This window comes from Cornus florida, unplaced genomic scaffold, assembly GCF_030987335.1.
Source record: "Cornus florida cultivar Cherokee Brave unplaced genomic scaffold, ASM3098733v1 CherokeeBrave_3.0.0_Hap2_Chr03, whole genome shotgun sequence".
Lineage (NCBI taxonomy): Eukaryota > Viridiplantae > Streptophyta > Magnoliopsida > Cornales > Cornaceae > Cornus > Cornus florida.
This window is the reverse complement of record NW_026775573.1, coordinates 32,626,107-32,638,146: the sequence shown is the minus strand read 5'-3', so window position 1 is coordinate 32,638,146 and position 12,040 is coordinate 32,626,107. Positions and strand designations below refer to the sequence as shown.

General features: G+C 36.1%; 1 protein-coding gene across 1 annotated transcript; it reads right to left on the bottom strand.

Moving 5' to 3' along the window:
* Window positions 1-1,077: 1,077 nt before the first annotated feature.
* On the bottom strand, window positions 1,078-3,719 carry LOC132300189 (transcription factor GTE7-like). The gene is made up of 4 exons (XM_059797175.1): window positions 2,047-3,719; window positions 1,752-1,959; window positions 1,477-1,647; window positions 1,078-1,381 (listed from the first exon to the last, which is right to left on the bottom strand). The coding sequence occupies exons 1-3, from the start codon at window positions 3,490-3,492 to the stop codon at window positions 1,556-1,558; spliced, it is 1,746 nt and encodes a 581-aa protein (XP_059653158.1). The 5' UTR covers window positions 3,493-3,719; the 3' UTR covers window positions 1,078-1,381; window positions 1,477-1,555.
* Window positions 3,720-12,040: the final 8,321 nt, after the last annotated feature.

Sequence of the window (12,040 nt, the reverse complement as noted above, 5' to 3'; positions counted from 1 at the left end):
AGGGTTGGAAATAGTATGAGTTCATTTCCAATAAGACGGAAGGATCTAAAGTGAATCAAAGATATTTGGAATCATTTTCACTATTTTCATTTACCATGTGAGTGAAGGATTAAAGATTGTTCTAAGTTGTTGATCTTTGATGCATCAAAGACATTTGCAATCATTTTCTTATTATTTTCCTTTTTTTTTAATACACTTGGAGGTGAAGTTACACCAAGAGTTGGCCCCATAGTGACACAACCTGGCCTCTGTTGAACTAAATATAGGATTCCTTTTACTTGCATGTGGAGAGCAATGAGTTAGGTTTTCTTATTTTAAATTAAATGATTTCAAACTCTCACCAACCAAAAAGGATGAAGAAATAGGATGAAATGGGTATATTAACAACTACCATTGCCTGCATTAAATAAATCCTTCCTCTTCTATTGTCAATTTGAATAAACCATAACCCAGCATTCCAAAAAAAGATTTATTTGACCCTTCAATTCAAGTTTGTGAGAGAAGCTGCAGCAAGCAACATTTGATCCCTCTCTAACCCTAATTGGAAATTCAGCACATGGACAAAGCAGTTATTGTCCCCACAAAATATGACTTTAGCCTCTCTTGGTTTACCAGGCCAGGTTGATTCTCAATGGTGACTGGTGGCGTCAACTGTATGAATCAGTTTATAGCTTTGATCCTTGTTTGATAGAAAAGTAGGGAGGCATTGGATGACATTTTGACATTATAGATTTTTTATATGATGAAAGAGCACATGAGAAGAATGATCAACCTTTTCCTTCAAAAAGTCCAATAAATTCACATGTTTGATTGCTTCCTCTCTCTCTCCACCCAAATCATGTCTGGCACCCCTGTGCCCCCACATGCTTGTTCTGTGGTGCGTATACTTTTCAACAATAGGTTAGAAATGCTTAAGAAAATGCTTTTCCAGGGAATCAAACGAGTTTAGAGCAAGCTACTTTCAGTCTTTTGCAAGAGAGTAAGAACAAGATGTCATTGTGCTCTTCAATTTCTGGCTATGCTCGAAGACCGCACTTGGTGACAGAAGACAAATAAGAATTGAATTTGCAAAAGCTCTGGAGAAGAAAATCATCTATTAATTTTGTAATCTGTACAGAAGTAACTCAACTCTCTCTACATTTCTCTATTTCCTAAATTGGGGACCATAACTAACCCTTACTTGCATCTCCTTCAACAACATTTCTCCACACACCATAACTGACCAACAACTACTACCCTTCGGGCCTCCTCTCTCATTCCTCTTTCCTTAGGATCACCTTTGCATTGCAACAACAAACCCATCATCTGCCAATTTCACCAATTCCTCTTTTTCCAACCTAGCCACAACCACCAGAAATCTAGAAAACATTTCACGAACACCCTGCACAGACACACAGCCAGTTCACACACAATTCAGCACATTGCCTATGCAAGCATCATCAAGAATTGGCCAGTGTTGTAGCAAGCAATTTATACCTCATTAGTGACCAATTCACCATTGAAGCCCTCCGCAGGGAACAAATTCAGACGCGGTTTTTTCTAAATCCATTGCTCATCAAGTGTTTGCAAATTCCTTCGATTCAAGGCCCCGCGATTGTGCCTCATCTGCATCTGAATCACTCCCAGAAGAACTTCTCGAATCAGAGTCTGCAAAGAAACCTCACAATGTTAGGCATTCTACCAACAATTTCAGTTACAACATCACACCCTCAAGAAATCGATTGCAGGGAGTTCAAATGCAAGTTCCATACCACTTGACGAGGACGAATCGCTACTCGAGCTGCTGGAACTGCTAGAACTGCTGGTGGCATGACCATGATCATGAACACCATCATCCTTCTCAATTTCCACAGGGGGAAAACTGCTCATGGGCATCTCGTCACCAATGTCTACATCTTCTTCTATGGCATCCCCTTTCTTCGACTTCTTTACCGATTCAATTTTCTCATTCACTGGAAGCTGCAATTAACAGGAGGATCATCAGAAAAACTACTACTGATACTGATTATGAAATTGAAAATTCAAGCAATGTGAATATGAGTTTACCATATCAGCTTTATCTGTAGCTGTGGCTGGTCCTAAATTGTTCCCCATTAGAGCTTGCCTCTTAGTCTTGCTCACCATCTTCTTCCAATTCGTCACAAACCGATCAAGCTCCCAAAGTGTTTCCGTGTCTAGAGCTTCAATGTCGAGCTCAATTTCATCACCTTCTTGCGCCAAATGCTCATTCCTCTTCCTTATAATCTGCACCAACTGTGGCATCTTTTCAGGAGGCAAACTTTGCAACCCAACTCCCAGCTTGTGCTTTTCCTCCATACTCATCTCTCTCTTGTTGGGATCCTTCGCCTTGGGTTTCGGCAGCTTTCCCGGATTTACTTTGGGCATTGATGGCTTCACGGAAGGAGCTTGCACCGGGGATGCAGTCCGCACTGGGGACTGCACTGTTGGTGGGTTCGGTGCTGGTGGGGGGTTTGATGAACTAGAAGGGTTCTGCATTCGCTCGTGTTTCTTCGACATTCGAGGCATTGGGTTGCTTTTAGGCTTCTTTGGTCTTTCTGGAGTTGGAGTGTGATTCCAAGAACTCCCCTGTAATTCATCAACAGGAACAATCTGTTCTTTATGATCACCATCATCAAGCTTCTCGCCTATAGGTCGAAACAACTCCTCGAATCGAGCCAAGAGCAGCTCAGCAATGGCATACACTTCATCGCCCTTGGGATTATACAACATCGCATTGTTGAAGGTCAATCTCACGTGCGCAGCAAAATCAGATGGCGAATGGTAAAAATTCTTCGCGAAATTCGATTTCACCGTACCAAGATCCATAGGCTGTTTGATTATCTGATGGTAATCATGAAGCCCCAAACCAGCAGCATCCACGGGCGCGTTAAAGATCCAACTGTGCTTGTGCTTCATCAACTTGGTCAACACCAGCCTACACATCTTCATCAAGCTGATATTTCCACTCGCATTCCCCATCTCATTCGAAGACGATTGACACAATCGCTTCGAATCTTTGCCGGAAACAAACGGAATCGGCCGCTTGTTCCCCGACAATTTCTTGAATTTTCCGGGAAACTGCGATCTTGGCTGGAATTTTCCGGACTCGATTCGATCGTTCAAGCTCCGGATCTGTTCCAGCTCTGACATCAACTTCTTCTTCAGCTCGATCAGCTCGCTTCTCGTACACGAACCGATGCTGAAGCTAACGTATCTTCCACGATTGAAATCCGTACAACTGTTCGATTCGATCGATCTCTGATTGAACGAGTACGCATCATCAGACGCCGTCTGAGTAACAGCCGGAGAGTCGTCAGAATTCCGGCCGTTGATCTGACCAGTAAGCGCGTGAAATTGCTTTTTTTTGGAAAAAGAATTAGGTTTTGGGTTAGGGTTAGGGTTAGGGTTTGAGTAAGGGTGTTTCCCCATGAATCCAGCACCAGACTGGCCCCAGCTCGATTCATTGCGGCTCGCTAAGACGGCGGACGCCATGGACGTACGGAATTGCTCCGGCGAGGTCGAAATCCGGAATATCTCCGGCGACGAGGCTCAAAAGCCGGTATTAAAGAGAACATACAGTTGACGATGACACCCTACCGCCGGAATCTGATTCAACAGCCTTCAGTTCACCGGCCGGCGACCATATAAATATCAAAATATATATATACGCTTGTATATATATAGATCGAAAGGGGAGCATACAACACTAGGGTTTGGGGTTGAGCGAGGAATGAGAGGGGACGAGCATCGCTTCTTAAAGGCGCTGAGATCTGCCCGTGTGACTTTCGGGTAGATTCTTGACCGTCGATTTGGTTTCGTGTTCTGATCTAACGGTGGATGTGGTTTTGTTTGCTGTCGGGGGTGATGACCGTCCCACCTGGCTTGAACGGCTAGGATCTGGTGATTCGGACACGTGGCGGGTCGTGGTTGTTTGACGAAGTGGAGATGAGTGGTATTCGAGTTTGGAGTTAATTTGGGCCGCATGTGTCGTGAATTTAGGGTTTTTGTAGTTGTGGGGCCCAAAAGGGGTGATGACGTGGATGTGTGAGGCCGTGAATGAGAAGGCACGCACGCGCTTTGGCACGTGGGAAGCGAAAGCGCGTGAGGACGATCGTGTCAAATAAAAGGGCGTGTTTTGCAGTGTGGAGGAGAAAGTTAAAGCCGTCTTTGGGAGTGAAATTACATAATTGCCCCTGTACGAAAGAATATCTATTTAGTTGTATCTCTTTGGGCACGAGGTTTTTGATCAAATCAAATAATAATGGAATCTTCTAAGGTTTTGGCAACTATAGGGTCACTTGGGTTAATTAAAACAAAGCTAATTAATATGAATTAATGTTTTAAAAATATTAGTATTTGTTTTTTTAAAAAAAGGACTGTAATTTTGTATTCACATTGATTAACAGCAAGTAAAGAGATTAATCACTTGATTTATTATAGACTCCAACAATACAATACATTTATAGTGTAATCCAATAATAACGTGACATGTCATCTTTAAAACAATAAATTTTTGCACGTAACAAGACCAGTAATTTATTTATTTATCAAAAAATTAAAGAAAAAATCTGTTTAAAGTGAAGTGATAGTTAGAATTATCCATAAATGAAGTGGTATGTTCTTGATATTAACAGACTTTAATATTTATTTCTGACCACGACAGATAATCATATAATATAATATTAAAATAAAAAATGGAAGCCTGTAAATAAATTTTGGACATTTTAAGCACAAAAGAGAAAATAATACTAAAGAAATTACTTCTTCTTCCGTCTTTTTTTATTTTTTCCTTGTAATTTGCAAATGCAACTAACATAACAGCAAGAATAATGCCTCTCAATTAGGGATTGTGAAGATTAAAAGATACTTTTTAAATTAATAGACAAATAACTTATATTTATTTGTTTCTGACTTTTTTATTTTTTATTTTTAGATAAAGGTATATTCACTCCGTATACTAGCGGTTGAGTTACTTCCCACTATTTTAGGGGGTCTTGGAAATATCTGAAGTTTGTATATATATATATATATATATATATACATATATTAATTAATTTCCCCTTATTTATTTGATTGATTTTTTTTAGGTAATGAAAATTGAATTTATCTTTGAAAAAATAGCAGATAATGCTATCACAGTTTCAAATTTTAAGAAGGCTAGTGAAGCCATTGGTAAGTCTTGACTTGGAAGTTCATGAATTAAGGTTTTTTTCGGCAATTATATACAATAAGTCTTCTTTGGAGGATTTTTTTTTTTTTTTTTTTTTTAAACTGGAGTGTTCGGAATGACACCTCTCCACCCGAACGAGGTAGGTCACTGCAATGATAGTAGAAGCTAACCTAATCATAAAGAACACTTAGTGAGACTCGAACCTCAGATTTGGATTTACTAAGTTCCAAAATTCAACGAATAAACTGCTAAGCCATATCCTAAATGGATTCTTCTTTGGAGTTTGGACTCATGTAAAGTTGCTTTTTTTAATTTACTTATTTTTAATATACAAGCATAAAAGATGGTAAGATTGGTATGTAAAAGACGCGTCTTGTAATTTTTTTTTAATGAAAATATATAAATCATAAAAAATATATATTTTATGAGCTTGAGAGTCAATTTTTCATCTAGCTCAGTCTTCTACAGCTTCTTGAAAAATGGTGCGAATGTTGGGAAATGTGCTAGTTTTAAAAACTTTTCGAGGGATTTTGATTCATAGATCTTGATTCATCACATAGAGACAAGTTTTATACAAAAATAAAACATGATGTATCATTCAATTAAAAGATTAAATACTTACATCAAGGTTTGAGTAAACCTTAGATCTTTCCTTATTGAATGTTCTCACTTATTGTAGATCCCTTTTGCTAGACACCTTTTCCATGGATCTCCATCTTCTTGGTAATATCTTGCCTTTAGGAATCACTCATAAGTCTCCATGAATAACCTTGGAAAACTAGGCTTGTGGGAGCCTCCATTAGATGAGAACATAAACCCTAATTTTCTAGAGAGCGAAAATATATTCCTTTTTCCTTCTTCTAAAAATCACCCTCAAAATATACATAGACCATGTATATTTATAGGCAACATAAAAAGACCATGTATATTTATAGGCAACATAAAAATAAAGAAAAGGAAACCACAAATCCTTCTCAATCTCTAATTCATATGTCTCAAATCTAATATGATTCCAATATCAAGTTGGGCTATGAGTGAGAATCCATTGGGCCTATTATTTTATCGGCTATAATGAATTAATAATTGGCCCGGTCCATGGACCCAATTCAATTAATTCATAAATTAATTTCTACTCCACTAAAAGAAATTAATTGAACTCCAATTAAATAATAAATAACCACTAAGTCAATATTACACTTTGACTCATCTATGCATAATTAGTTATCGGATAAATAAAGCCATCAATCCGACTACTTAATTAATATATTTATTTTGGTACCATTGATTATTTCTGGCTCGATCACAATAAAACATTTGTTTGACAAAAATAATAATTTAAATAAATAAATATATAATAAATCATTTTGTCTAAAATTATACGAAGGCCTTCGAATTTACTTTGTGATCAACCATAATCAATACAAAATAAATACAAGTAGCAATGATGCAAATAATGAAAATATAACCCTCTAACTATTAATTACATAACTACCCAAAGTGTCGGTCTAAGGATCCCGAAGAATCCGCCGAACAAATCAAAGTAATTATTAATTAATAAAAGAGTTTATAATTTTCTCATACTTAAGAGTCAAATGTTATGACGGTGATAGGGAGCAATTGCATACGACGGCCCTCGCAATATATCTCAACCTAACGCGAATCCAGTTCAAGTCTTAATCAATTATGAGTCCATCCATAATTACCGACCATGAACCATTTATGATTATTATTTATATTCATGTATTAATCACCATCACATACATATATAAATATCTCTTGTAATCAAGTGGACACTATCAATTCTATAATGAATCGAAACATAATACATTGAATTCACTAATTGTATAAAACATAAATATTTCAGAAACGTCAGGAACTTATGTCACTTTAATCTAAATAGGAATTTGCTATACCAGGGCATATAAATCCCAACAGCGAAAACATTATATAAATTATTATCCCAACCTTTTACCAATTTAAAATTTGATTTATAAAACACATTTGATACGAAGTGTATAGCTTAATAATACTGTGCACCTCATTATACAAGATAACAAGTTATTAAATTTATTTCACTTTTGTACAAAAATCAATTCATATGATTATCTATGATTTGGTGTTGTTTCACTTATTCTAATCATTCGATTTAGATTAAATATATTTTTTTAATTATTAAGACGGATTTAATTATGGTTGAATTTAGAACCCAACCGAACCAATTCAGGTATGCACATCTCTACTCCTTTATAACAGATTTCATCACTGTGTTAGTAGTTAACAAAGTCCAAAAATTAAATTACTGATTTATGTTTATCTTGTCATTTTATCACTACTTTTCAATTAAAATAATGTACTCTAGCAATGATAAATGATAAAAGGTCACACAATATTATAGTCCATTTTTAATAGGTGAATTTTGCTTCGAAACATGGTAGAGCGAGGACATGCTGGTCTTGACTTGAGCTGATGAAATCCAATTCCTCCCAGGTAGGTAGTGACCGCTATGGTAATAACATATTAGATATATATATATATATATAGTAGAGTAGAGTAGTTATCTCTTGCATGGAGTCAATGAAGCACGAATACGGACACAAGTATGACATGATACGGATATAGCGACACATCAAATTTAAAAAAAATAGGATACGGACACGGCGGGATACACCTATAAAATTATATATATATATATATATATATATATATATATATATATATTCAAAATATAATTACTAGAACCTTTCACATTCATTTTCCTAATAACAAATAAGTATATATAAATACAAAATTGCAAATAAAACAACAACAAATAACATGACCAATTTTAATAATTTCATCTCTGTTATAAGAAAAAAATATAGACAAGATAAAACAAAAAATAAATGAAAAATAATGTTGATCCAAATTCTAAATGAAGATGTACAGAAGAGACATAGTTTTAATGGGCTAAATATATACATAAATAAACATATATACTTTCAGTCTTTCACACAGTTTTGTTCATCTAACTTTAAAAAAAAAAATGTCTTGTTCATGTAGAGAGATAATTGAAAAAGAGGAGAGACTGAGAGAGGAAGTGAGAGAAAATAAATTTACTGTGTAGTACTCTGTTGTCTGTAGTTATTTTTTATTTTTTCAAAATTTTACTTTTAAACTTCTAAAATTAGTAAATTATATTAGGTGTCATATTTATCTTTAAAAAAAATTACAAAATATAACCCGCTGTGTCCCCCACATGTCCGAACCGTGTCCACCCCATGTCCTCCACGTGTCCGAGCCGTGTCCAATAAAAAATAATTTCTGGATTCTTCACAGAGGTGTCGGACATGTGTCCGAACCTTGCACATGCGTGTCCGTATCCGAACAGTGTCGGATACTGGTATGAGACCCCTGAAAGGAGTATCCATGCTTCATAGCATGGAGCAAAACAATTCTTCAGCACTTTTTATAGTGGTCACATTCTAAATCCATCTATATGTTTTTTTTTTTTTTTTAATGCAAAATAAGTATCACTATTTTTAGTTTCCAAATTTAATATTTACCAATAACAGTAATTATAATAGTAAAAGGTAAGTACTAAAAAATAAAAATTGAAATCTCTTCATCTCTCGAAATCATGTCTCACCACTAATCGAAATTTTGTTTTCTTTAAAAAAAATTATAATTGTTAGAAAATTGCATTCATGACTTGATACTTGATTCTAAAGTTAACATTGCCTATTTGTTTGAATGTGAAAAAGAAATTAAAAATTAAACTATTGACATACAAAACATCGACTAAAAAAAGAAATTCTATTTTTTTTATTCTGATCAAATTATTATTACTTGATCTCTCTTTGAGAAGTAGGAGCCTGGTAGGCTGGTATCGCTAAGCCACTGGCTAGTTGGTCATTTGATCAACTTAAGGTAACATGTGATTTACACAACACTTAACTCATAAAAATCTTAATATGTTACAATTTAAATTATTATATACCACCTAAATGCATGCTATTTAAAAATTAGAAATTCAAATTGTCTAACCCCTTTGTCACAAATTGTCTCATCTTTCTTGTTTATTTTATTCTATTTTATTCCAGATTCTAACTAGTTGTAAATATAATATCTTTTTTTCTAGTTCACTATAATAACAAAAATTTATTAAATTTAGAAAGTAGAAATAGCGACAGTAGTTTTGTATTAAAAGGAAATCATAATTATCATAAGAGATTCCCAACATATCATAAGATTCCCATTTTTGAAAATCCACACTTTTCTAAACCCAGAAAACAGACGGAATTCTAGGATTCCTCCTTGGGGCAAAAATCACGAATTTGATCAATTACTCTCCGTGCTTTGTGAGCAGATATAGATATATATCGACTAAAATCGTACACTTTTATTTTGTTAATGAGATTCGGGCAAACACAAATATTGAAATTCATATCTTCCGTTACTAATTAAATTTAATGGTCACTATAAAAAGTGCGGAGGAATTTCATTGCTTACTGGGATTAGAGATTATTACTCTATATATGTATATGTATATACATATACATACATCGATGTTATACCTATATATGTATGCATACAGATAAAGTGATACCCATAGCTTTCGATCTATCCAATGAGTATGAATGGATTACACTCCACAGGGTCGGAATCTTCATAAATGTAGCCAATCACCAGACCCTCACCATATGAAATATGTGTTCTTAATTTGCACTCTCTGTCCAGACTTAGCTCAAAATTTTTAAAGGGCACGTACACACTTAGAATATTTACACATATATAAACAAGTACGATATTGCCCAACACGATATATATATATATGTCAAGACTCATACTTCAAAGTATCCCTTTCTTGAGAGGCAAATGAGGGAGATGGATAAGATAAGTTGAGATTGTTGTCATGTTATACACATAAGGACTGCTTTCAAATTGGAATAGATATATCATGTTTAGAAGTCTGATAAATTTGAGCTTTTATCATGTTCCATGATTTATAATAATTTAGGTGCTCTAACAAATTAGTGATCTAACAAGCTATGTGTTGAGAAGTGTTTCAAAATAATATTTGTGGAGGGCAAAAATCCCCCCTCCAGTAAGAATCATTCACGTTATCACACTACAAAACTATCTTAGGTACAACAAGGGCCCAATCGGTGTCAAGCCCAAATTGGGGGAACCCAATCCAGAACAAGTTTAGATAAAGTCTTAGCTTCCATATAGACCGCTGACCCAGGCCATCCGACCCATTTACTAAGCCCAGACGTCAATAGCCCGGGGCACCAAGGGTGAACTCCAAGCCCATTAGCTGAATCGTCTGGATAAGCCCATATTCAGTCCAATCCTAATTAAAGGTAGACCAGTCCTGCTAGACAAAGGAATCAACAAAGAAGGCAAGTTCTGTGCAAGGAAAGTTCTGCATGGAAAGAATTGTAAAAAGGAAAGGATTATAATTGTAAAGAATGTCACATATGGAAGGGATTGGAGGACAAGCCATGCGAGTCCTACCATAATTCCACCACCTTGTTTCTTATAAATAGAGGCCTAGACCTCCAATAAAATTATCGAGCATTATACACTTATTCTGAGTATTATATTTGCTTATTCTAAGTGAGTTGTATTTTTCTTTTTATTTATTTTAATAAAGAGAAATTTTGTACCTACACTTTGGCGCCGTCTGTGGGAAACATATAGAAAGATACTCCCACTTTTGTTTCAAATTGTTTTTGTTTCCACAATCTGGAATGTCGAACGAAGAATCAACGGCGACTGATTAACAGATAGAGTTGATACGAAAGATGCGAGAAGAGTTCTTGCACCAATTCAAAGCACTTCGTCAGGCGAATGAAGCCAGCGTAGCCCAGCTTGCATTGCTTCAACAGCAAAATGACACCCTTCAAACGGCTATGGCTCAGTTGACACCTCAGCCACCACCAGTTGACAGGGCTGCACCTTCTCCCAACCAAAACGAGCCTCAGGTCAATGGGGTTCGGCTTAATGAAGTTCGGCCCAGCAAAGTTCAGCAAGATCAGAAGACAAGGTCTGAGGCGGTAGCTTCGGACAATCTTCCTCGTCGCACACAGGACGAATAGGCCGAGTCTAGCTGTAAGCTTACAGTTTGGTTTAATGGTGTTCCAGATGGTGCAGGAGTGAAGGAGGCCTTTGACGAGAAAAGACTCCTGAGAGTTCAAACGCCTGCAGAGATGGCCAGGGAACATTAGAATTCTCTTGTGAAGACTCCATTCACTAACGATGTGTACCTTGTTGACAGATCTAAGAAATTCACTACGCCTTCTTTTACCCAGTTTGATAGTACGGGAGATCCTTCTCGGCACCTAGATTATTACGCACAAAAGATGGCTGTGGACGATCACAATGACCCATGGATATGCAAAGTTTTCCCTACCAGTCTAACAGGGGCTGCGCTAGAGTGGTTTAGGAATAGGCCACACAAATCTATTCCAGACTACAAAACTGTGTGCACTATGTTCCTGGCGCAGTATTGCGGTAAGAAGCAAAAGAAGAGTATTGCTATCCTTTTCACTATAAGGCAAAAGAAAGGCAAAACATTACAAGATTTTTTGTCCAGATTTAACATGGAGGCTTTGGAAATAGCAGATTGCCATCCTGCTACCGCAATAGAAACGTTCAAACTTGCAATGATTCAGGGAACCAAGTTTCATACATCCCTAGTTAAATGTTTGATGAGCGCTGAAAAGTGCGCTTTTAAACTCCTTAAGCTCGAGTGTTTTAGGACCTTTATCTATCTTATTTTCCCATTTTAATACCTATTCGTGTTTTTGTCTATTTCAGGTCAATAATGTTAAAATGGGCTAAAAATGATTTCTTAAGGCCTTTTTAGAGTCAAACTAAGTCTTATTG

Bases quoted from the DNA above. Each gene is read 5' to 3' on its own strand.
- LOC132300189 (XM_059797175.1), bottom strand. From the start codon at position 3,492: ATGGCGTCCGCCGTCTTAGCGAGCCGCAATGAATCGAGCTGGGGCCAG. The intron at 1,960-2,046 runs GTAAACTCATAT...TGTTAATTGCAG, and splicing joins CTACAGATAAAGCTGATATG to CTTCCAGTGAATGAGAAAAT. The intron at 1,648-1,751 runs GTATGGAACTTG...GTTTCTTTGCAG, and splicing joins CGATTCGTCCTCGTCAAGTG to ACTCTGATTCGAGAAGTTCT.